This window comes from Spermophilus citellus (assembly GCF_964194105.1).
Source record: "Spermophilus citellus genome assembly, chromosome: 17".
In the NCBI taxonomy this organism is placed as follows: Eukaryota; Metazoa; Chordata; class Mammalia; order Rodentia; family Sciuridae; genus Spermophilus; species Spermophilus citellus.
In genome coordinates this window covers 23,868,663-23,895,384 of record NC_138199.1, presented here as the reverse complement: position 1 = coordinate 23,895,384, position 26,722 = coordinate 23,868,663, and the positions used below count along the sequence as shown (strand labels likewise).

The window sequence follows — 26,722 nt, the reverse complement described above, 5'->3', positions numbered from 1 at the left end:
TACAATAGAATTTGACGGCCTGCGATAATAGAGGTATGAAAAAGGTATTATGGGGAGCCCAAAGAAGGGAATGAGCACACAAGTGAACCAGAAAAGGAGAAAGGCCCAGAGAAAAGAAAATGTTTTATTTATTTGAGTCTTCTCTTTTCAGATTTTTTTTTAAAGAGAGAGTGAGAGAGGAGAGTGAGAGAGAGAGTGAGAGAGGAGAGTGAGAGAGAGAGAGAATTTTTAATATTTATTTTTTTTTAGTTCTCAGCGGACACAACATCTTTGTTGGTATGTGGTGCTGAGGATCGAACCCGGGCCGCACGCATGCCAGACGAGCGCGCTACCGCTTGAGCCACATCCCCAGCCCTCTTTTCAGATTTTTAAAGCTTTTTCTCATAATAAAACCCATGTTCACTGTAGAAAGATTAATATATGTAGATAAGCAAAAAGATGTATATTAATATCAATTGTAATTCCGTCACTCAGAGATGACCATTATTAAGAATTGAGTTATTGCCGGGCATGGTGGCTCTCACCTGTAATCCCCAAGGCTCAAAAGACTGAGGCAAGAGGATTGCAGGTCCAAAGCCAGCCTCTGCAACTTAGCAAGGCTGTAAACAACCCATTGAGACCCTCTCTCAAAATAAAGAAATGAATAGGGCTGGGTGTGGCTCAGTGGTTAAGGGCCCCTGAGTATAATCCCTGACACCAGAAAATAATAATAATAATAATAATAATAATAATAATTCAGTTATGTCTTCTACTCATTTGAACCATGCTATGCATTTTATATCAGTCAGCTTTATTTTCCTAAAAGGTCAAGACTATCTTCTTGTGTTATTAAGTCTGATACAACAGCATTTTGAATGACCATGGGGTCATCCCTCTCTGATTTGACCATTCCCCTATTCGTGGGATTGTTTCTAGTTATTCTTGGTTGTAAACATGATGTTGGCCTTAAAGGATACGGACACAGGTGTTGCAAGTGGCAGTGGCCTGATGTGCATCCTGGAGAGGCACAGAGGCAGAGACCAGATGGGGGACAAGAGGAACCAGGGACACCAAGGCCAGAGAAAGAGAGTTTGGAATGAATGGTAGCAGCATCCCATGGGAAAGTGGGAGGTATACAAGTGGAGAGGGAGATTTGAGAGGCTCCAAGTCAGCCAGGCCAGGCAGGGAGAACAGCCAGGAGACTAGAGTCCACCAACAAAAAAATTCCAGGAAAAGGGGCTAGGAATATAGCTTGGTCAGTAGAGTGCTTGCCTTGCATGTACAAGGCCCTGGGTTCAATCCCCAGCACCACCAAATACATCAAGGCAGGATGAGAGGCCTCAGGTATCTATTTGTCTTATAATCAAGCATCAAGCATTTTGAAGAATCAGTTTTGAATTTTGCCCTTCAGGTAGTATAAAATGCTATGTATGAATCAACAAAATCCATCCTTTGGAACTTTAATTATTTGATTTATTTTATATTTATTTAGTTTTGTAGAGCTTGAATAACACATGTTTAAATTTTTGTTTCAGTCAACACTGGCCACCTGGAGAATCTTTTTTTTTTTTTTTTTGATGCATGCATAGCATTTATATTTTTGAAGTCATTAATGTTTAAAACTGCGCTAGGATTTGGGAGAGATTCTGCAGTATCTTATAATCATCACAAACCCTGTGCACCATCAAGTGCTATTGCTGTCCTAATTTTGCAGCTAAGGAGACTGAATGAGGCACAGGGAGGTGGACTTGCAAGCAGGCAGCTGGTTCCAGAGCCTCTGCTCCACACCTCTGTACTGCTCTGGAGGCTTTAGGGGAAAGATGAGTTAAGACTGGACTGTAGTGGGTGGAAGAGTTACTGGAGTGTGGTGATAGAGACATCTGGCAAGAAAACAGAAATGTCACTCTGAAACATGGAATCGAGCTTGAGCAGTTGAAGCCCTGTGCTTCAGTAAGCTTTTGCATCTCTGTGACCCAAATACCCAACAAGTACAAATTAGAGGAGGAAAAGTTTATTTGATTTCAGAGGTCTCAGTCCATAGATGGCCAACTCCATTCCTCTGGGCTTAAGGTGAAGCAAAAATTTAAAGATGTGTTATTCAAGCTCTACAAAACCAAGCAAGCTCTGGGGCTTAAGGTGAAGTGGAGGAAAGCTTCTGAACTCAAGACAAGGTCAGGAAGCAAAGAGAGGGAGGGGAAAGAGGCCACAGGGAAGGTGGACCTTTCCAGGGCACAACCCCAGTGACCTACCTCCTGCAGTCATGCCCCACCTGCCTATGGTTACCACCCCATTCATTCAAACTAGAATGGACTGATAAGACTACAGCTCTCACAATTCAATCATTTCACCTCTGAATATTCCTGCATTAACAGGAGTTTTGGAGGGACACCTCATATCCAACCAAAACACCCCAGAAGCAAGTGAGATCATTAAAGTATTGGGTGAAAATGGAGAAAGTACATGGGTGGAAGTCATATAAGGCAGAGTCTACTCTAACACTCATGTGAAACTCATCATCCTCTCCCATCTGGGTTGCAAATATTCTCTCCTAGGACATTCCCTTTGCCATCTCTTTCCTGTGGACATTCACTAAGGTCTTGCTGTCCTTAGAAAGTACAGGGGCCCACGAAAACCAACATGAAGAGTAGTATATCTAATCATATCCAACATCCCATCACAAAATCATCCTCAAACCGTCTCTCCTGGACTCTGTTCCCATCTCCTTTCTAGCCACTGGGACTCCAAAATTCTGTGCCAAAGACAGGTATGTCTTCATTGATGGGAGGAAGGCTGTCCAAATTTCCAAGCTCCTCCTCTATGCCAGGGGCTATGCTGAGTACTACAGATAAAAAGAGATACCAACTATCTGCCCCTGCATTCAGGGAACTCCCAGGCTCAGACAGAAACAGAGGAGAGGATGAGCACATCGGTATACTATTGGTAAGGGTTGTAGAATGAGGTACCACACAGAGGAGGGCACCTAACCAGGTTGGCAGGAGCAGGTGGAAACGTGGGTCAGTCCTGGCAATGGCACTCCCCATTGAGGCCTGGTGCTCAGGAGGACAGAACCCCTCCCTGTTGTGCAGTGCTGTGCACACAGACTCTGCACATCTGGGTCACATCTCTCCTGTTCCTCTCTGTCTCCCTCAGGTCCAGATGGGTCCCCATCACCGACAACAGCTGGCAGGTTCTCTTCTCTACTCTCAAGGTCAGTGGAGGCCTGAGGGAGCTGGACCTTAGTGGAAATTCGCTAAGTCACTCTGCAGTGCAGAATCTTCGTAAGACCCTGAGACAACCTCTGTGCTACCTGGAGACCTTGAGGTAAGTCTGGCCTGGGGTGTCCAATGAAGCAGTAAGGGGTGCGAGATGGGAGGCAAAGGCTGAGTCTTGGGATGAAAGACTAGTCTTTGTATTTATCACATACCCATTAATCCCCTCTGACCGTGCACTGTGGCGAATGCCTGTGCTACTATGGTAAACGCATGCACACAAAATCTTTTCCCGCAGTTTGTGAGAGACTGGTGTTAAGGACCACAGCTAACAAACAAGTGACAACAGGCCCAGATAAAGGCTCTAGTGGAGAAAACTTCCTTGAGGAAGTAACTGGAAGAAAATCTAAAAAAACACAGAGGATTTGACTAAGTGAAACCGGGGGGAAAATATCCCAGGCAGAGGGAATAGTATCCCTCTCCCACCTCTCCATGGAACCTCCATTCTACTTTTTTTTTCTTTTTAACCAACAAGTGAGGTCATGCAGTGTTCTTCTATTCTGGCTTATGTCACTCTTGGGGTTCATTTTGACATCATTATATAAGCATGGAATGTAATTTGCTCCAAATCAGTCCCCAGTGTTTCTCATTTACCTTTCTCTTTGACTTCTTTCCTTCCTCCCCCTCCTCCCTTTCCTCTATACTATTGATCTTTATTCTATCTATTTATAATCTGTTTGGGGGAGTACCAGAGATTGAACTCAGGGGCGCTCAACCGCTGAGCCACATCCCCAGCCCTATTTTGTATTCTATTTAGAGACAGGGTCTCACTGAGTTGCTTAGGGCCTTGCTAAGTTGTTGAGGCTAGCTTTGAACTTGTGATCCTCCTGCTTCAGCCTCCCAAGCCCCTGAGATTATAGGCATGCACCACCATGCCCAGCTATTTATGGTCTATTTTAAATAAGTGCATTATAGATATACATAAAGGTGAAGTTCACTAGGGTATATTCATATATGTATTTAGGAATGTTTGGTCAGATTCATTCCACCACTCCTCCCTTTTCCTGTCCCTCTTCCCTCCTCATCAATCCCTGTCCTCTACCTCACAAATTTCTCTTCCTATTTTCATGGCATTCTCCCCTCCTTTATTCCCCCTTACTTTAATCTAACTGCCACGAATGAGAGAAAACATTCGACCCTTAACTTTCTGGGTCTGGCTTGTTTCGCTTAGCATGATGTTCTCCAGTTCCATCCATTCACCAGCAAATGACATAATTTCGTTCTTCTTTATGGCTGAGTAAAACTCCATTATGTATATGTACCATATTTTCTTTATCCATTCATCTCTTGATGGGCACCTAGGCTGGTTCCATAGCTTGACTATTATGAATTGCACTGTCATAAACACTGATGTGGCTACATCCCTATAATATGCTGACTTTAGATCTTTTGGATATATACCAAGGGATGGGATAGCTGAGTCATATTGTGGTTTCATTTGCAGTTTTGTTTTTTTTTTTTTTTTGAGAAATCTATACTGCTTTCCAGAGTATTTATACTAATACTCAGTCCAACCAACAATACATAAGTGTACCTTCCCCCCACACATACATCTTAGCCAACATTTATTATTATCTGTATTCTTGATAATTGCCATTCTGACTGGAGTGAGATGAAATATCAATGCACTTTTTATTTGCATTTCCCTGATTTCTAGAGATGTTGTACATTTTTTTCATATATTTGTTGGCCATTTGTGTTTCTTCTTTTAAAAAGTTATCTATTTAGTTCTTTAGCCCATTTATTAACTGAATGATTTGGTGGGGGTTTTTATGGTGGTTGTTGGGGTTGGTGTTGTTGTTTAGTATAAAGGTTTTTGAGTTCTTCATATATTCTGGATATTAATCCCCTAGCTGAGGAGCAGGTAGCAAAGATCTTCTCCCATTCTTGGAGGTTCTCTCTGCACCCTCTTGTTTCCTCTGCTATGCAGAAGCTGGTTAATTTGATGCCATCCCACTTGATTCTTGGTTTTCTTTCTTGCACTTTAGAAGTTATGTTACGGAAGTCAATGCCTGTGCCAATACGTTGGAGTGTTAAGCCTACATTTTTTTTCTACCAGTTGCAGTTTCTTGTCTAATTCCTCAGCCTTTGAGTTCACTTTGAGTTGGCTTTTGTGAAACATGAGAGATAGGGATCAAGTTTCATTCTTCTACATATGGATATCCAGTTTTCCCAGCATCATTTATTAAAAGGCTATCTTTTCTCCAACATATGTTTTCCACACCTTTGTCGAGTGTCAGATGACTATATGTATATGGATTTCTCTCTGTGTGTTTTCTACTCTATTCCGTTGGTCTTCATGTCTTTTTTGGCACCAATACCATGCTGTTTTGGTTACTATAGCTCTCTGGTATAATTTGAGGTTCAATATTGTGATGCCTCCAGCATCACTATCCTTGCTCAGAATTGCTTTAGCTATTCTGGGTCTAACTGCTTTAGCTATTCTTCCAGATGAATTTTTTTTCTAGTTTTGTAAAGAATGTCATTGGTATCTTAATAGGATTTGCATTGAATCTGATAATGCTTTTGTTGACAAAAGTATTAGTCTTTTAGTATGACAATTTTGATAATATTAATTCTGCCCATCCAAGAAGAACATGGGAGTTCTTTTCATATTCTAAGGTACTCTTCAGCTTCTTTCTTCATATTCTGTAGTTTTCATTATAGAGGTCTTTGACCTTCTTGGTTAGATTTATTCCCAGGTATTTTCTAAGATTATTGGGAATGGGATATAGTTTTCCTAATTTTTTTCAGCTGATTCATTATCGAAGTTCAGGAAAGCAATATATTTATGTATGTTGATCTTGTATCTGCTGCTTTGCTAAATTTGTTTATCAACTCTACAAGCCTTCTGGCGGAATTTTTTGAGGGTTTTTGTTTGCTTTTTGGAACGAGGGATTGAACCCAGAGGTGTTTAACCATTGAGTCACAACCCCAGCTCTTTTTATATTTTCATTAAATAAAAAGTGTCTCACTGGGTTGCTTAAGGACTCACTAAGTTGCTGAGGCTAGCTTTGAACTCATGATCCTCCTGCCTCAGCTTCCTGAGCCACTGAAATTACAGGTGTGTGCCACTGCACACAGCCTTTTTTGGTTCTTCTAAATATAGGATTTATGTCATTTATGTCACTTTTGGATTTTTCTTGAAATACATTGAATGGGCTAGAATCAAGAATTCTGGGATTTTTCTTTAATGCACTTTCATGTAAAGTGCATTACATAAGATCATATTACATAAACATAGGAGGAGTTGTAAGAGAAGAGGATGGAGAACTCAGAGATCTAGAAAGAGCAAAGCCAGAAGGAGAGCAGAAGGACATAGGATCAAAGACACCTGAAGGAGGAGCCTTGGGCTTCTCTGGAACAAAGGGACAGAGACAGACTGTGTGGAAACATGGCAGCTGAGGAAGAGAGGTTGAGGGACACTGAGGGTTTCAGGTCCCACAGCAGCATCCTTTAAACACTGCCAGGCACTGTCCTAAACACACAGCACACACTATCTTCTCAGATCTTTACAACCACCTTGCACAGTAGAGTTAGCAAATCCATGTTATAGGTAAGTAAGTGAAACTCAAAGAGAATAAAATCTGCCCATAGTCTTCTACTGGTGACTGACAAAGTGAGACCTAAACCAATGTCTCTCTGGCTCCAGAGCCCTTATACAGTCTACTCTTTCACCCCTAGCCAGATAACCTCAGCCTCTTCAATGAAGCCTGAGGCCTGATGTCCTTGGTGGTCTGGGGAGAGGTTGAGATTTGAAGAAGGAGAATCCCTGCAGATGAAGAGGGCCACAAAAGTGGCTCCTTGAGATCCCACCCACAACTTATGTGCACACAGCCCACCAAATGCCAGGTTTCCCCTCCCAGCAGTCACCAGACCCATGCACCTTGTCCTAGAGTGGGCGCAAAACTCAAGCCAGAGAGCATGTATGTGCCCATGGTTCTACTACCCAATCCATGGCAGATGGGAGAACCCCACCACCACCACCAGGGTATTACCAGGATGCATGCAGTATCCAGATCATTAGCGGGTGAGTCTTGTTCTCACCAAATTACCAAATGAGCCATGGTTCTAAGTGCACCACCCTTATCCTCCCCATTCCTGATCCAGTCCCACACTGGAGACAGTGGACAACAGTGGTCACTGGGTTGAGGAAAAGGCTAGCTGATACCCTGTGACACCAGGAGGCAAGGAAGTAGGAAGCCAAGAACTCTTCTAGCTCAGGGAAGGAGAGAACTGACTTGAGATAAGAGCATATATAAGCCAAGATTCTGTTATTCCATCAAGCTTTGCTTCCAAAACATAAATTCAAAGATAAGCATATTTAAAAATCCAAGATGGCAGCCACCAAGAATTAAACCCCAATCATGGGCCCTCCTAAGCACTTGGCACTATGTGGCAAATACACTTAGTTGTGGACCTGAGAAGCTGACCCTGTCTCCTCTCTCATCTGCTTTCTCAGTAAGTGGCAGTAGCTTCAACTCCATATCCAACCCTGGTCCCAAAATCTAAAGAGTCACTGAGTGTCATCTAGTCTCCCAGAAACATCTCCCCATAGCCATGACTCTGACCCAGGTGTTCATTCTCCCACCATACCACCTGCTTCTTGCATTGCCCCACCTATCACCCTCCACTGGCTGTCAGGGATCTTTCCAAAGTAATACAAAAATCACAAATGTCCTTAAGAACTTTCACAGGCTCATCAGTGCCCACTGAATAAAGTCCAAACATCTTATAATGACAGTCGAGACTTACCACTATCTTGGTATCCTCAAATTTAATCTGTATGCCAACGAGATTAAACAACAAATGTACTGTGATTTCACATCCACCCTGCCATCCAGGAGTGCCCCCCACAACCACCCTCACCTTAGGGAGCCACCCATTCCTCCTTCTTTTCTCAATCACTCATTCCTCTGCCTTCAGTGACCTTGACTTACCCCTTTTTTTATGCTATTCTGAGCATTCATCTACAGCCTTAAGAAATGCACTAACCCAGGGGTGGGAGTGTGGCTAATAACAAAAATGGACAAAGCACATGGATTTTATATTATGAAGAGGAAGGAACACAAAGTCAAATAGCAAGTAAAATGCATTGTGTGTGATAAAGGCTGTAGAAAAAGCAAAGCAGAATAAAGTTGTGGGGAGTCTGGGGGTGCATGTATAATCTTGAATAGGCAGAGTAGTGAGCAAGACTTCATCAAGGTGACTTACCATTGAGCAAAGACCTGAAGTTTGTAAAGGAATGAATCATGAGGTACTGGTTTGTTCCAGATTGCTCCAGGCAGAAGAAGGAGCAGGTGCAAAGGCTCTGGTGTATTTAAGAAACAGGGAGAAGTTTAGTAACAATGGAGCTAAAAGAGATGGGGACAGAGATGACAAAGATCCAGATCATCAGGATGGATCCTGGTGACCAGGATAAGAACCTTGAATTTTACTCTGAATAAAAGCACTGTAGAGTTTTGATCAAAAACTGACCTATTGCTATTTGTTTCTAAGTCCATCCCCACCATAGCAGGTGCATTTCTGGGGACCTGAGATAAGAGGTCTTATCAACCTCCACCTGGACCACAAGTGTGGCCCCAGTAGGTGCTCCATGGTTGTTTGTGGTTATACATTGAACCACAAGATGATAAACTTGAGGTCATGGATGTGTGTGTCTCCTACAGGTTGGCCAGCTGTGGTCTCACCGCTGAAAGCTGCAAAGACCTTGCCATAGGGCTGAGCACCAGCGAGACCCTGACTGAACTGGAGCTGAACTTCAACTTGCTAACAGATGCTGGAGCCCAGCATCTTTTCCAGAGGTTGAGTCAGAGGTATTGCAAGCTACAGCGATTGCGGTAAGTTTTCCTCTTTGAGAGATATTGCCTGGTGAGGGTGGACATGGACAGTGGAGAAAGAAGCTGACCATGTGGCAGATTAAGAAAAATGGCAGAGAAAGGGGGGGCCTGCTTTGTGGGATGCGGAGGAGCTTGCAGAAACTCAATGTTCTGTGGAGGCTCAGGAGGATGCTCACCTACACCTGGGCTGAGGTGGGGCGGAGGGTGACCTCAGGGCTCCACATGCAACAAGAGAAGCCAAGTCCCAGTATACAAGCCCTTCTCAAACACCTATCTTAGTCACCTTTGCTATTGTCCCATTGGTAAAAGAAAATCTCCTGATATCCAAGCCCAGATTCTAGGGGAGGAAAAAATAGACTCTAGTTCTTGATGGAAGGACACTACCATGGGGCACAGGTGCAAGGTGGGCACCAGGAGAGAACTTATGTGGCCAGTTCACAATCTACTACAGAGGATGATGGTAATAGCACAAGAGTGGATTGCTCATGTCTCCCTAGTCTCTCTGGAGCCCCCCGCCCATGCACAAAATCACACACACACATGCACTCAGGTCTCACAGTTGCCATCAGGTCTCCTTTTGGCTTCTGCCTGAGCCCCAAGAGATGTTTGTTCACATCTCTGGTCCTACTTGCATTTGACCTTCCCAAGGTCAAATCTTCTGCTTCACGGTGCCGTTGCCTGTTCTGCTACTCAATAATCCTGAGCAAAGAGGTAGATGGGATGGGAGGATGGAAAGGGGAACCACTGGGGTCTCCTTCTAACACCAGGGATCACCCATCCCTAGAAGGCTAGGGTAATATTTTATCCTTTCTACATCTACAAAAGACAAAATGGGTCAAAGGTTAAATTATTTTTATAAGGCTGCATAAGTGGGAAGCAGTAGCACTGGGTTTTGAATCCGGGTCTGACATCAAAGCCTGGTGGTCCACTTTCCAAGCACCCCCTCTTCACCAAGACCCTTTAAGGACTAAGTGACATGCTACCAGGTTGGTTTGCAAATAAGTCCTGAGTGTTCTGCTGTGAGCAGAGCAGATCAAGTTGTGGAAGCCGAGGGCGGCAGAAGTTGAACTAAGACACCAAGAGCAGAGGAGCTCTAGACAGCAATTACCTAAAGAAAGCCTATATATACATATTGCACATGCACAGCCTCTTCCTGTAGAAAAGGTCCCAAATGCTCTTCTGAACCTTGACTCATCATTAAAAGCAGATCTTAGAGATGGTCCCACATCAATACATACAGTTGCTTCATTCTTTTTAATGGCAGCACAGAATTTCACTACCCGAATTCACCATTAGTTTTTTAATCACTTCCTTAGGCATCTGGGTTATCGCTAATCTTTATCACCATAAACAGAGCTGCGATTAATATCCTCCTCTATGTATCCTGAGACACAGTGTATTATCTGTAGACTAAACTCTGAGAATTTCTGGGTAAAGACTATATGTACTGCTAATTTTGCCTTCTACAAAGGATGTACTAATTAAGGGGAACATTGTTGAAGCTGGGCACAGTGGCACACACCTGTAATCCCAGCGACTCAGGAGGCTGAAGCAGGAGGATCACAAGTTCAAAGCCAGCCTCAACAACTTAGCAAGACCCTAATCAACATAGTGAGACCTTGTCTCTAAATAAAAAATGAAAAAGGTCTGGGAATGTGGCTCAGCAATTATGCACCCCTGGGTTCAATCCCTGGTATCAAATAGCTGGGGATGGGTATTTTTTACCAAAATTAAATAGGAGACATAAGCCTCAATCCCAAGCACCTAGCACCAGCCCCTTCTCAGTGAATGTCTATAGCTACCCCACTTCTACAAGGGGGAAAGAGGACTTTATTTGGAAAAACAGAGTAAAACCATCCTTCCACTCCATCCTTGCTTCTCCCAGATGAGCCATCCCATCCTCTCCCTATGGAGAAGATGGCCATGATCAGTAAGAATCAGGTTTTCCCAGACATCATGGAATATGAGCCCTTCTTCAAGCAGCAGACCAATGGATCTCTATGTCCGTTCCATTTGACCTGCAGCTCGACTATAAGAGATACAGAGTTATCCAACAGATAAGACAAGGCATTAGAGCTTAGCACTGCTCAGAGCAGCATGCAGCATGTCAGACATGGCTCTGGCTTGGGCCAGCATATGTACCCAATATTTACCCATATGTACTGGAGAACACAGGAAAGGCCCTCAATTCCAATAGAACCTATCATATCCACCTCAACTTCTGTTCATATATTAGAAACTCAGTAGTTTTTCTCCTAGACTGTAGATCCCCTTAATATTGAAACCCACCAGAGCATCCTGTGTCCACTGACTTTGAGTATTTGGCCAAGCCAATGTGGTTAACAACTAAACCCAGACACACCAATGGGAGGTTGAGTAAATTGTTCATACAAGGTGGATACAGTGCATGGGCAGATTTCATGTGACTCCCACAGGAGCATAAAAGGGAGGTGGCCTGCATCCTGAATGGCTCCTGGGTTGCAAATTAAATTTAATAATTTAATGATTAGTTTTCCTGAAAGGAAAATTAAAACCTCCCAGATTAGCACAAGTCAGGAAGGTCTTTATGTTCCTTTAACATCACTTGGGAACACCAAAGGGCCACAATAATTAGAAAAAGAGACCAGACCCCAGTTACCCAAAGGAATGAGTCCTCAGGACAATGACCAGTGGTCCGTGTGCATCTCTCCGGCAGACTGGTCAGCTGTGGCCTCACTTCCAGCTGCTGCCAGGACCTGGCCTCTGCACTCAGCGTCAGCCCCAGACTGTTGGAGCTAGACCTGCAACAGAATGACCTGGGCGACCATGGAGTGAGGCTGCTCTACAAGGGGCTCAAGCATCCAGCCTGCCAACTCACACTCCTGTGGTAAGAGCCCTGTGGGTCCTTTCAGGTCAGGGACAGGGGTAGAGGTGGGGTGCTAAGAGATGGGACAAGGGAAGGAAAATGGATAAATGCATAGCCCAGGTGGCCTGGGCCCCTTGTCATCTGTGCCACTCATACTGTGTGAGTTGGACAAATCATTATCTCGCCTAAAACTTGGTTTCTTCATCTATGTAATGGAAATATCATGCCCACCTTTTGGGTTATAATGAACTGCATATAAAAACAAAGATGGTACCAGGAAGAGAATTGAACATGATCACATGATAATTATTGGGGAGACTGCATGTTCTAAGGGACTCTCCCATGTTCACCTCATTCCAGGGTAGTACTTCATCCATTATTTACTTATACACCAATGCCTGGCAGGCTTCCCATGTGTCAGGCACTGCCCAGGCCCTAGGGATACAATAATGAGCAAACAGAAATGGGCCCTGTCCTCCCAAAGCGTACACTCCAATGGGAAAGAGAGTGTCATTGAGTGTCTGGTTCTATCTGGCTCTCAGGAGGGGTCCAGAAAGCCTGTACCTTCAGGCTCTCTTCAGCCAGGCCTTCTGCCTTGACTCCCAAACCTAAAGGAGTAGTTGGGCAAGATAATGGGAATGAAGAACTTATATTCAGGTTCTCCCGTGGTTAAAACTGGCCATTTACAACCAGGGGAACTCTACCCTGGGTGCTAGTGCCTTGGTTCCCCCACAGAGCTCTTTCAGAAGTCTCTCCAGAGCTGATGCTGTGGGTAGATCTGGATTCAGATCTTGCTCCCTGAAATTCTGAGATGGCTTCTGCATCCTCCTTCTTGGAGCCCAGGGCATGGTAAACAGGGACAAGCTTCACTTCAAGAGCTCCATCTTCTTCCCCCAAAGAACAGCTCAACAGCAGTAACGGTGACAATGCACAGTCTTTTGCAGATGTAGGCTCTTTTCACCCTGCCTCACGATGACCAAAGCAGGAGTGACCAATCCCAGGTTGTAGATTGAGGACACAGGGGCCCAGAGAAGAGAATAACTACCTCAAATACAACAGAAACCCCAGGACTCTGTTCTTCCAGCCTCTGGGAAGGAAACCCCAGACTAGGCCCTAGGTGGTCACTCTGAATAGCTATTCTGTGGTGGACACTGTGAAATGTAGCCCAGAGTCTCTTCAGGAATGAAGACGTATCCCTCCACCACTGGAGATGCGGATGGCAGCTGGCCACAGGGATGTCCTGTGCCAATGAGCGCCACCTCACCCAAGGACATCCCCTTCCTGGGATAGCCTGCATCCAATGACTGACCCATGTTGGAGTATAAACTCCCAGTCCCTCATCCCAGTTCCAAAGTATCATTTCATCCCGGCTTCAGAAACCCCCGTGAGTTAGCCAAGGCTGCCATTTAGACTATATCACAGCAGTTTCCACCCCTGCCCAGTTCTGCTGCCCTCCCTCCCCTTGTCCTGGTGTTGGCCCAAGAACACTCCCTAATAAACCTCCTCACTCTACCTCCAACTCAGAGCCTGATTTCCAGGGAACCTGTGGCAGATTCCTTTAGCAGGTGGTGGAACCCAGGAGCTGGGTCCTTGAGGAACTTAGGATCACATGAGAATCCCAGGAGAACCAGACCCCGCCCCTGTGCTTGCAGGCTGGACTATACCCCTTTGAGTGACCAGGTGAGGGAAGAGCTGAAGGCCCTGGAAGAAGAGATACCCAGGCTGCTCATCTCCAGCAGATGGTAAGGGGTGGACCAGGTCTCCCTCTGACCCACCCAGGCCCAGGGCTGAGCCCTTGCCCCTAGTCCAGAACTAAGAGGTGGACAAAGGGTCTTGGGATGGTGGGAAAGACAAACAGATAAGGAATGGCCACCGGGACTGGAGATTTGGATCAGTGAAAACAATGACCATAAGGGGGAGACAAAGACAAAGACACCAAGAAACCTTTGGAGGAAAGACCACCATCACATCTCCCCTATCACCAACACCATCCCCACCCCCACCCACTCCCTCCCCACCACCACCCCACCACCCACCCACACTGTACCCATCCCCTGGATTTGAGCGAGCACCTCAGAGCAAGAGAGTCCATCCTCCACCCCCAGGGAATGCTCTGTAGCCCCCATGTTCTCTTAGTTTGGCACATTTCAGCACCTACTGTGAAATCCTTCTGTCCTCAAGTTCCTGGGGGCTGTGTGCCTCACCATTAATGGAAAGAAAAGGGTTCCTAGGCTTAAGCCACAGAGTCATCCATTCATCAGAAGAACATAAGGCACTATTTGGGGATCTGAGGACACAAAAGTAAGCAAGACACAGTCCAACCCCCAGGAGATCAGTCTGTCACTGGAAGGGGTGAGGGAGGTCCTGGACAGGAGGTCCTGGACCTCAACTCAGAATACTGAGGTCCTTGACATACATCAGAAAAAAAGAATTTTAATGTGTCAGAGAGGCACAAGAAGAGATTTGTTCACGAAAGCAAGGAGTACATATTCAAGACAGAATGTGGGTTATCTTAAGTGAGAAAGCACTTTGGGGATCTTGTGTTCTTTTTTTTTTTAAAAAAAAAAAAAGCAAACTTTGTAAGGGATGGACTTGGGAAGGTATGGGGAGATGACATTTTTTATGGTAGTCTGGCTGTTCTCAGGATCTTTGACATTGTCTGCATTATCTGATCAATAGATAATGTTTGGAACGTTCCCTATGTTACAGGTTACTTAAAATATCACATCTCCCTTTGCTCCATCTGTTCTAAAAGTACATGGCACATTTTCCTGAGTGAATTTCCAGTAACACTAAGATTGTGAATAAAGATTTGGAGACTTCTCAGAAATTTGGGAGTGACAGGCCTCAGGGGGAAAAAAAAAATTGGCTTGGGAAGTAACAGGCCTGGGAGGGATCCTGGCCTAGGATGTGAAAGTGTGAGGAACTTTAGCACAAGGCTTTCAGATTAAAGTGACAGTCCCCTTTTGCTTTCTTTCGACTCTTTTCTATCTCTTATGTCTTCTATTCTATCTCAAGTCCAAGTACAAGTCCTACCACAGGCCTGTGTAATTGCACCTGGAGTTGGTGTGAGCACACTAATGGGCTTGTTTGATCTTGTCCAAGGAGCTGAGGGGAGTTCTGAAAGATGGGGCAAGGTCAGCTGAACTGAGAAGGGAGAGGATTCCAGACAGAGGCTCTGAAGCAGAATATAGCTTGGCTCCTTTGAGGAGTAGCAGGAGGCCAGGTATATGGACAATACCACTCAAAGTGTTGTCCACAGACCAGCAGCAGCAGCCTCCCCATCACAGAGGAACTTCTCAGGAACGCAAATATTCAGGCCCCTCTCCAGACATACTGAATTGGAATCTCTGGGGTGGAGCCAATTTCCCTCAATGGAATCTGTTTGAACAAACACTCCATTCCATTTTTAAGCACACAGAGTCTGAGTGCCACCTGTCTAGAGATCAGTGAGTAGGGAGAAAATGGCCCAGATGGGGTTGGAGAGAGACAAGGGGCCATAGCAAGGCCCTTTGGACCATTTTAGGAACTTCTCGTTCCCCTGCCCACTCCCCCAGAAGCAATAAAGAGACATTACAGGACTTTCACAGTAAAATGATATATCAAATTCATATTTTAATAATATCAGCTACTGTGCAGAAAATGTGCTGGAGAGAGACCCAGAGCAAAAGCAGGGAAACCTTTGGTGGGATGCTGTAGTGGTTCAGGCCACAGATGCAAGGCCCTGGGACTAGGATGGAGGCGCTGGAGGCAGAGTATAGAGAAGAGAAAGGAGAGCTACTGGGAGGTATTATCAAGGTGGTCAGCTGTGGGCAAATGTCTTACTTTCTTTTGTGCTGCCATAACAGGATATCTGAGACTTGGTGCTTTATAAAGAACAGAGATTGTTTCTTACAGTTCTCAAGGCTGGGAAGTCCAAGGTGGAGAAACTTGCATCTGGAAAGGCCCTTCTCTCTGCATCATCCATGGCAGAAGGCAGAAGGGCCAGAGACTACATGTGAGAGAGAAAAATGAGGCTGAACTTGCTTTTATAACAAACCCACTTCGGCCTCAACAAATCCACCCCCTGTGATGATGACATGAATCTACTGATGAGACCACTACCCTCCTGACCTCATCATGCTTAAAAAGCTCCCACCTCCCAATACCATTGCATAGGGGATTAACTTTCTTGTGCATGATCTTTTGGGGACACATCAAACCACAGCAGGGAGGAAGGAGTCAGGATGATGCCCCAGTTCTAGCATGGATGCCTGTGTGGATGGAGACCATTCACTGAGACAGGGACTATAGAAGCAGTATGGGACTGGATTTGAATTTAGATAAGTTGAATTTCAAGTGGGGATGTCATGTAGACAACCCTAGCTTTCCCCAAGATCTGAGGGAGAATGGACATCTCTGGCAGGAAGCCAAGTGTGATGATCCCTATTGGGGACCTGGATGAAGGACAGATGGGTGAGAACATGTCCTCACTCAAGCGGCAGAGACCACAATCAGGTATTTGAAGGGACTGGACTGGGAGCATCATGATGGAGGGGGTACCTGTAAGATATGGGATGGTCTCCATCTCCCTAACTCTGGAGTAGGATGGGGTTCCCCATCTAGAAGGGTCCTGCCTCATGCAAGATATTCTTGCAAGAACCTGGACGAATTTCTGTTTCCCTCTCTCCCAGATTTGGGGGCTGCTGCTGCCCCTCTCCAATGTCTATGGCATGCATCAGACTCTAAAGCAGGGCCTTGTCCCCCATTCTGGGCTCCTGAGTTCAAAGAATCACCTCTCCATCACTGCCCATCCATCTTTTGATCTGTCTACCTAGGGCATGCTGAAAACAGTGATACCTCTGGGATTTTTGTTGTTGTTGTTGTTGTTGTTGTTGCTGTTGTTTTGGTACCAAAGATTGAACCTAGGGGGCACTCAGCCACTGAGCCACATTCCCAGCCCAATTTTGTATTTTATTTAGAGACAGGGTCTCACTGAGTTGCTTAGCACCTCATGGTTGCTGAGGCTGGTTTTGAACTTGTGATCCTCCTATCTCAGCCTCCCGAGCTGCTGGGATTACAGGTGTGCCCCACCGCGCCCAGCAGAGTGACACATCTGATCCAGTGGGAAAGGGGAGATGGACAGAGGCTGGGTCAAGGGTCAGTGGGGGGATATTCTCAGATAGTGGACAGCCCCAGGAAAGCCTGCTGTAGGGCGCTGGGGAGAACAGACAAGAGAACATACAGCTGACCACTGTCCTGCCTATTCCAGAGGAAAGCTCCCCACAAGAAACACAAGTGGAACCCTTCCATCTGTCTTCTCATTCCTCTGCTGAGGACTTGCACATGGAGCCTCTGGGGACTGAAGATAACTTCTGGGGCCCCACAGGGCCTGTGGCTACTGAGATGGTAGACAAAGAGAAGAGCTTGTACCGGTGAGTGAGGGGTCTCTGCCTGTCTCAGGCTGGCCTCCTCTTCCCCATTTCCCCTGGGAACTCTCCCCTTACCAAATCAGCAGGAAGGGACAGGACTAAGATCCTGGTTTTGTGCTTTTTATTATGGGAAAAAAAAAAGATGTTTTATTATGAAAAGTTTCAACCATACACAAAAATAGTACAAGGAACTTCCACATCCCATTACCCAATTTCAGCTGCCATTTTGCCAAATTCAATTATTCTCTTTTATCCTTTTTCATTATTGTTACAATATTTTATTTTTTAATATTCTTATTAGTTGCTTTTTATTTTTTTATTTTTTTATTTTTTTTTTGGTGGTGCTGGGGATTGAACCCAGGGCCTTGTGCATGCAAAGCAATCTTATTAGTTGTTAATGGACCTTTATTTATTTATTTATATCTGGTGCTGAGAATCAAACCCAGGGCCTCACACATGCCAGGCAAGCACTCTACCTACCACTGAGCTACAACCACAGCCCCCTGTTACAATATTTTAAATTCAAGACATTGGGTTATTTTATCCTTAAGTATTTCATTTGACATACCCAGAAAATAAAAATACTTTTTCTTCTATAACCACCATGCCATAATGACATCTAACAAAGCTGACATGAGTTTATATCATCTAACACCCAGACCGTATTCTAATTGGCTTGGTTATCTAAAATGCATGCTTGCTGGTGATCCAAACAAGATCTGCTCATTATATTTGGTTATGTCCCTTAACTCTCTTTTAATCTATGTGCTTCCATTGTATTAATAGCTATACTATATGATAATTACCTACTGGTAGGGGGGAACCCTAAGATGAATATGGTAACCCTGCCCTCCAAGCATTTGTAGTCTCATGAGTCATAAATGCCTATATTCAAAATCATGATCTCTAATATAACACATCACCACTCACCAAACACTGTCAAAGTATATGTCTCTCAGCTGATGGGAGATAGTGTCACTCCCAACTTGCATTTACACAAAGTGGCATCTGTCTACCCGACCATGTGCCACCTGGAGAACCAAGAGAAAGTCACTTAAGATCTCTAAAAAACCATTGTTTTTAGCTCCAAGGGTTATGGTTAATATCAGTATATAGATTGCTATTAACTACTGGTGGGTAGGTCCCTTAATAATAAGAACACTTGCTCATTTCATCATGGTTGTCATGGTAATAGAAATAGCTAAGGGCTCCCAGGCCTCTATGCTGACGTATATTAGATGACTCATCACTCACAGCCCTAGGAGATGGGTCTTGCTATTATTCCTATTTACAGTCTGAGGTTATAGCTGCTCCGCTGTGTACAGAAGCCCCTGCCCCAGTAGGTGTTTGAGGAGTTTGTGTCATTTAATATCATCTCCCTCTTCTTCCTAGAGTTCATTTCCCCATGGCTGGCTCCTACTGTTGGTCCAACACGAGTCTCACCTTTGTGGTGAGAAGGGCAGTGACCATTGAGATTGAGTTCTGTGTGTGGGACCAGTTCCTGGGCAACACTATCCCACCGCAGAGCTGGATGGTGGCAGGGCCTCTGTTTGACATCAAAGCTGAACAGGGAGCTGTGGCCGCTGTGTACCTGCCTCACTTTGTGGCCCTCCAAGGTAAATGAGGGCAGGTTAAGGAGGAGGGTGGTAACAATGGGCCTGAGAATATAGAATCATGGATGATGAGAAAGGAGCTGTGTCTTCCTAACTAAGGCAGAGAGTAAGGTTACAGACGCAGAGACTGAGGTTTTCCCTCATTCCATTCTTGACTGGACATATATTTTTTTGAAGTATATGTCTCTCCGCCTTAAAATTATTTTTACCTAAGCTTACCTAAAAGTTTTCCTAAATAGAAAATGATCAACCCTCAATCACAATATTAACTAGTATATTAACGTTAAGTGTTCTTTACAGAGATTGTACCACTTTACAGAGATTATACCACTCAAGAGTCCCAGCAGGAAACACGTGAGATGCTCAGTTGAGATTTTCAAGGAGATTTTTAAAGACAGGATTATGTCAAAGTAAGGCGAAGTGAATATTTAGTAGCCAGGGAATATTTAGTAGCCAGGGCCTATCAACAATGGTAAGCCATTACAACATCCGTAGGCAGGGAGAAGACAGAGTTGCCCAGTTCCACTGGAGAGCTGGAGTCATGGAAGAGGGACTTCCTAATAGGAGAAGTAGTTATAAAGTCTTCTGAACTCAGTCACTTCCAAAGACTTCCTACAAATAAAGTGCCAAATACTATAGCCTCATGGTAAAAAAAAAAAAAAAAAAAAAAAAATGTCACTATCATTAACTACTACCACAAGTGAGAGCCAGAGGAACCCCCAGGTACCAGAGTCAGCCCTTTAAATGCTTCAGTTACTGAAATTATCAGAAATAGAACAGAGAAAAAGTATATGTAACATACTCCAAGAGATAAGTAGTCTTTAAGATATGAAGCCAAGCACGGCAGTGCATGCCTGTAATCTCAGCAGCTCAGGAGGCTGAGGTAGGAGGATTACGAGTTCAAAGCCACCCTCAGCAACTTAACAAAGCCATGTCTCAAAAAATAAAAATGCTAGGGATGCGCCTCAGTGGTAAAGCATCCCTGGGTTCCATCCCTTGTACCAACAAAATAAATAAATGAAATAAACAGGGCACACAGACCCCTGTTCTCCACATGGCCTGCCCTCTGGCAAGGCGAATTCCCTCATTTTTACTGTACTCACTCCTTTTATCCACCCATCCAAGGAGCTCACCCAGACTCGATTGCTGGGACCCATATTGGCTCTCTGGGACCAATACCTTCTGATTGTACAGCAGTAGAGAGCCCCTGATCTACTCAGGTTCAGCAAAATGCATCTTCAAAAGATCTTACTACTTTTTCCTTCCCAGACCCTAAGGGTTCCCAGGAGGACTGAGCCAAGTTGTTTAAAGAAAGAACCACAAGAGTCGAGTGATGATATAGTTGGTCAAGCTGCATTTCCATGATAATGAGGAAGCCCCTGCTACCCTAAGACACAAACTCACTCAATCTTCATAACCACAATAGGAGGTGGACCGTTCTTGGTTGCGCTTTTCAGATGACGTATGGGGATGTTTTATAATTTGCTCTGAGCTACATTGCTAGGAGTCAAGTTCAGGTAGTCCTTATCATTTAACCGCTCTGATGGACAGTCTTTATATATGAATCCCATCGTCCCTCTTTGAGCAGAAAAGTCAACAGCTCACCTGAGCCTGGAAGGTGTGGACAACTCTCAGCAGAAGGACAAGGCCAGGGTGGCATCAGGTCACAGACCCAAGGGCAGGTCCCAAAGAAGTAAGATCCACCTAGAGAATGGGAGCAGCAGTGACCAAGACAATTGCTGGGCATGAGGCTGGGGAAAAGGAGGCTGCCATGGTGCTTCGCCTGACAGAGCACTTGGGATCCTTTAGACAGTGATCTAGTCACTGTCTATCTTCCTTATTGGACCACAAGCTGCAGCAGTGCAGTGTTTATGTGTCCAAGTTCCCAACTATTTCCATGGAGTATCCATAAGTAAATAGAAGGCCTGGGTCCCAGGCCCTGCCACAGAAACACTCTTACCTCTGATGGCTTATTCTGAATATGTCTAATGAGACCAGCCAAAGGCAGCTCCAGGATGAAGGCCTTGGTCTTCCTGCCAATGATACTTGTCCCAGTCATCCCTCAAGCTTCTTCCCCTTCAAACCACAATCTTCTCCCTCCAGTCTATCAGACAAATACACTGTTGGTCAGGAAGTTGGGAGAAGGTAATTCTGCTACAGTCTGTGGAAGGGACAAAATATGTATTAAAGAGAATTGACCAAATCATCTTAGATGGCCCAGGACCTTCTTGATCTTAGCACTGAAAATTATGCATTCCAGAAAACTTCTCAGGATACCATAGCAAGAAAGTAAGCCGGAGAATCAGAGCACCTTCCAGAATTCAGTCAAAATTAGAGCATCTGTAAGTGCCACAAACTATGGTCAGAATGTCAGAATTTGTCACTAGGGTTGTGGCTGGCTGTGGGACCTTGGGAAAAGGGCTTCCTTCCCAGGATTACAGACATTTTGGTACTGTGGAGGTCCAGGTGAACCCATTCACCTAGTGTCACTGATGACAGTGCCAAGCAAGCAGTACCACCCCTTAGAAAAGCAATTTGGGAGACCAGGGGAAGGCCATATGCTTTCATATCCTTTTCTCATCCTTTGGTACTGATTGATTCCAAGTCAATTACCCAAAGGAAATAGAAAAGCTCTCTGTAGAAATGTGTGCACTGCAGTACTATTCATCATGGTGAAAACTTGGAAGCAAACTCAACACTGCAACCAGATGCAGATGGAGAATTACAGAGAGAGGCATCCACTGGCAGGGATCTCATGCTGTGGTTATGAGAAAGATCCACAGATGCTTGCAACAATTTAAACCAGAGTGAGAAAAAGCAGGAGAAAAAGCTACCTGGACTAGGATAGCTATGTGGAAAAAGTGTTGCTGCAAGGAACAGCTGTAACAGAAAAGGCAACAATGATCATAATAACTGTGTTGCTTGATTGCTGAAATTCGTAGGTGAATTCTTGAATTTTTTAAGAGGTCCACCACTATGACATTATTTTTCATCCAAAAATGCAATTAATAAGTGCATGGTCCTAAGTAATGGTCCTCATGGCCCTTTCCAGAATTAATATCACTCGGTAATGTTCTGATTGTTGCCACACTAAGGACCTTGTCCAGCTAGATGGATGGCTTGCTGCCCAGATGCCACCTGCACTGCAGTGGTTGCTGGACAACATAGGGATGGAGCCCGAACTCTTGATCTCTAAGCCAGTGTCTCTCCCATGCCCAGCCTTCATCACTTGAGCTGTCTCTTATGGCTTCCACATCCCTACCTGGGAAAGTGGTCAGAGGTTACAATCAATCAAAGAAACAAATTCTGATTTGTTTAGGAAGTAAAGGAATATATTAGAATATTCTTGAGTAGCCATATTCTTAACAAAAGGTTATGCAACAAGTCTAAGAGGTGGGAAAAGTCAGTGAACCAATGATGGTAAGAAACCAAGGACACAGCCAAGGTCACGCCAAGAAAATATAAAGCAATATCTATTGCAGTCACAGTCCCTGTGGGATCCTCCTGCCATGGGACCATTTGGTTTCTTGACCCCACTGCAACTGCCAAAATTATTTTCAGCCATCTCTTCATCTGAAATTTACCCCTCTAGACTCTAGGTCCTGATTAGGATCACCCACTTAAGTCTTGATCACATACTTGTGTCATAGCTGCCAGGGAGTAGCTGCTTCCTGGGTGGGAGTCTCAGTTTATCTCCTGCCAATACCCACCCAACAGTAGAGAAAGGGGTTCTTCCCAAAATAGTAGGGTTTTTTTGTTGGTTGTGTGTGTGTGTGTGTGTGTGTGTGTGTGTGTGTGTGTGTGTTTGGGGGGAGGGGTAACCAGGGATTGAACTCAGGGACCCTCAACCACAGAGCCACATCCCAAACCCTATTTTGTATTTTTATTTAGAGACAGGGTCTGAGTTGCTTAGCACCTCGCCATTTCTGAGGCTGGCTTTAAACTCATGATCCTTTGTCTCTGCCTTCTGAGCCCCTGGGATTACAGGCAGGCACTTCTACACCCGGCCCCCAAATAATAGTCTGAATGGTAGCCAAACAGATAAACAATATAGGCTGCCCTTGGTCACTCCATTTCCCCACCACCACATCCTCCTTTTTGCTCTCTACCTGCCTGGAGTCAAACCTGCCAGCATCACTCCACAGAAGAATGATATATTATGTAAATTTCTTCTTTGAAATACGCACTTAAGTTGTGGGTTAATTCATTACAGGTTAAACTCAAGTCAGGAATTAAATGGCAAAGAGCTGTTTGTATGGAACAGATCACTTCCACCTTATTTGAAATGCCTGTTGTCTTCTGAGTCGCAGGCTGTTAGGAGTGGTTCTAGGTCCTCATCATCATCATCATCATCAACAACAACAACAAAAACACTCAACATTCAGAGTTACAGAATCCACACCAGCACAGGAAACCATAGTTTCAGTATCCGTTCCATCTCCAGGGACAGGGGCTGGACCTGTGTCTGAGTTTAGAAGCTCAGCGGTTGGGGTTCCTGTGGTACTCTCACCCTAGAGACAGTATTGCCCGTGGCCACTGAAGCCACCTCCCGCCCCCCCACTGCCCAGACACGCTCCCTCTTCCCTTTTCTGGGTGTCTTGGTCCATTTGGGCTGCTCTAGTAAAATATCATACACTCAATAGTGTATAAAAAACAAATTTGTTTCTCACAGATCTGGAGGCTAAGAAGTCCAAGATCAAGGTGCACTTAGATTCAGTGTCTACCAAGGACCCTCTTCTTCATTGGATAGCATCTTCTAGTTGTGTCTTCCCAGGATAGAGGGGTCCCTGGGGTCTCGCTAATTCTATTCATGAAGGTTCTACTGTCGTGACCTCCTCACCTCCCAAATACTTCTGGTGCCGTCACCTTGGGGGTTAGGATCTAAACGTGTGAATTTGGGAGGACCCAAACATTCAGGCCATGGCTTTAGGTCTTCCCGAGGATGATCTCTGAGCCAAAACCCCGATATCCTTCTACCCCAGCCAAGCCTGACCTTGTGAGGACACCGAATCCACACCTCTCAAATCCGTTCTTTGACAGAGGGGCCTGTGGACATCTCCCTGTTCCGTGTGGCCCACTTTAAAGAGGAAGGGATGCTCCTGGAGAAGCCAAGCAGGGTGGAGCCACACTATGCAGTCCTGGAGGACCCCAGCTTCTCCCCGATGGGAATCTTGCTGAGAATGATCCCCACCGCCCTGTGCTTCATCCCCATCACCTCCACCACATTGCTGTACCATCAACTCCATCCCAAGGGGATCACCTCCTTCCACCTCTACCTGATCCCTAGTGACTGCTCCATTCAGAAGGTGAGGCTAAGAACCAAAAAGATAGGGGTGGGCTGACCTTGACCATGAGATGCAGCCAGAGAGACTCCTAGAGGGATCCTCAACTGGGAATAAGGATGGGACTCTTGAAGGAACCTTGATGGGGAATAATCTTACCCTCTACTCAGGGTGGACTAGTCTTCTGACACTCAAGTCCCCCCAAACTGGGTTCACTGCTCCACTACTCACCTCTAGATGACCTTTTGCAACCTGTTTCTAAGAGTCAAAAGGATAGCCAAACTGTCTCCTTTCTCTATTCTCCCTTCTTCTCTCACGATGACCTCTTTTCTACCCTGAACAGAGCAGAGGCCAAGCTTGGAGCTATCTACGTGACAGTACTCTGCAGAAGAGGGAAGCAGAGGTGGTGTGGTCCCCAACACAAACCCACTGACATACCCACACACCATTCTCACCGTATTCAGACCAGATTCTGTAGGGCAGATCTCCCTTACCCAATTTTCTGTATATCCCTCAGGCCATAGATGATGAAGAAAAGAAGTTCCAATTTGTGCGAATACATAAGCCACCCCCAGTGACCCCCCTTTACCTGGGATCCCGCTATACTGTGTCTGCTTCAAGGAAGCTGGAAATCATCCCCAAGGTGAGCAATCCGGATGTTTGCCCTTCAGTGAGTCAGAAGTCATGTTTAGGAGAGTGTATAGGGGCAGGTCTCAGGGCTCTCCCAGGGACTAGGTAAATTGAGATTGGGCAGAAAACAAGTGGGATTCAGGGTGAGTAAGAATGCTTCAAAGATTGAAAGAAAGGAAATTAAGGGAGGAAGGATCACATTCAGGATGGGGAGGATGATGGGGTTCAACTTGAGGGCACTGGGAAGTATTTGGACTATAGGGTATCAATGCCTTCCAGCCAAAATGCACCAGGAACACACCTGTAATCAAACACTCTGGGTTTATTACTTATTACAGCAGGAGAATACACACCATGGGAAATCATAGGGCATTTCAGTAAAAGAATGTTGAAAAGAAACTACCATATGGGCTGGGGTTGTGGCTCAGTGGTAGAGCGCTTGCCTGGCATGTGTGAGGCACTGGGTTCAATCCTCAGCACCACATATAAATAAATAAAATAAAAGGTCCATTGACAACTTAAAAAAAAAAAAGAAAAGAAAGAAAGAAACTAACATAGCATCTGGGCCTCAGTTGAATAATTTGAGAAAATTTCTAAGGAAACAGATTTACTTTAGATCGGATATTGTCAGGAAGCAGGAGAATTCTATGATTGAGCATCTCAATAAATCTTATCTCTAGGAGGGCAATCTAAAGTAAGCAGTTATATCCAGGCATAGTGGTACATGCTTATAATCCAGGAGGATTGCAAGTTCACAATAAAATGGTTTTTAAAAAGGGCTGGGGGTGTAGATCATTGATAGAGTGCCCCTGGGTTTAATCCCCAGTACTGAAGGAAGAAAAGGAAGGAAGGAAGGAAGGAAGGAAGGAAGGAAGGAAGGAAGGAAGGAAGGAAGGAAGGAGGGAGGGAGGGAGGGAGGAAAGAAGGACAAAGCAAGAGAAGGAGACACACAAAGGGCGTTTCATGGAACATTCTATCCCAAACAGGGCAAAGGGGTAGTATCACAAAGGAATAGATGAGTGTAAGTCAACCACATCGGTGACACACCCGCATCCGAAGACACACCCTCAACTTCCTGAACTGGGACAACGCCCAAGTCACTATGAAATGTAGTGATCCATCAGAGCCTCTTGCTTCAGGAAGGAAGGTGTGGGTCATTCAGAGTGATCCCCCACCGACAATGATTGCAGTAAAAGAGATAATCAGTATCCTTAATGGGGTTGGGCGGGGCCAGGAAGGTATCAGGTAAGGAAAGACCTCACTTGCAGGATGAACAGTGGCTTCTCACATGGCAACTCTTTGTCTCCTCAGGAATTGGAGCTCTGCTATCGGAGCCCCAGAGAACCTCAGCTCTTCTCTGAGTTCTACATTGGCCACTTGGGGTCAGGGATCAGGCTGCAAATCAAAAACAAGAAAGGTGGAACTGTAGTATGGAAGGCCCTGCTGAAACCAGGTAAAACTAGGACAAGTCTAGACAGCTCAGAAGTGGGGGAAAGAAGATCAGTGTGTTGGGGAAAGGGGGAGTTCATAATTCATTAAGGAGAATAGCCCAGAGAAGTTATGTGGCTTTTTCAAGTTATGTAACAGATGATATAACTGGAATTTAAACTCAAGTCCATATAACTTTTAAGCACCCATTTTCTCTTTTTTTTTAATTAATTGATTTATTTATTCTAATTAGGTATATATGACAGCAGAATGCATTTTGATTCATTGTATGCAATTGCAGCACAGCTTTTCATTCTCTGGTTGTACACAATGTAGCATCACACGGTATGTGCAGTCACACATGTACCTAGGGTAATGATGTCCATCTCATTCCACCATCTTTACTGCTCCCATGCCACCTCCCC

General features: G+C 45.0%; 1 protein-coding gene across 7 annotated transcripts in view; it reads left to right on the top strand.

Annotated features, from left to right (window-relative positions):
* NLRP1 (NLR family pyrin domain containing 1) overlaps positions 1 to 26,722 on the top strand; it is a 41,592-nt gene that overhangs the window by 9,754 nt on the left and 5,116 nt on the right. For 4 of the 7 annotated variants that reach the window (XM_081270189.1, XM_081270186.1, XM_081270187.1 and 1 more), the window contains 10 exons: positions 3,130 to 3,300; positions 8,918 to 9,088; positions 11,784 to 11,954; positions 13,586 to 13,675; positions 16,339 to 16,430; positions 17,185 to 17,347; positions 18,737 to 18,960; positions 23,998 to 24,263; positions 24,757 to 24,882; positions 26,181 to 26,322. In XM_081270189.1, coding sequence (XP_081126315.1) covers positions 3,130 to 3,300; positions 8,918 to 9,088; positions 11,784 to 11,954; positions 13,586 to 13,675; positions 16,339 to 16,430; positions 17,185 to 17,347; positions 18,737 to 18,960; positions 23,998 to 24,263; positions 24,757 to 24,882; positions 26,181 to 26,322 — 1,616 coding nt within the window. Of the gene's footprint in view, positions 1 to 3,129; positions 3,301 to 8,917; positions 9,089 to 11,783; positions 11,955 to 13,585; positions 13,676 to 16,338; positions 16,431 to 17,184; positions 17,348 to 18,736; positions 18,961 to 23,939; positions 24,264 to 24,756; positions 24,883 to 25,855; positions 26,117 to 26,180; positions 26,323 to 26,722 lie in introns of those variants that run through there. The other 3 variants (XM_081270188.1, XM_081270191.1, XM_081270192.1) reach the window with 3 other exon arrangements.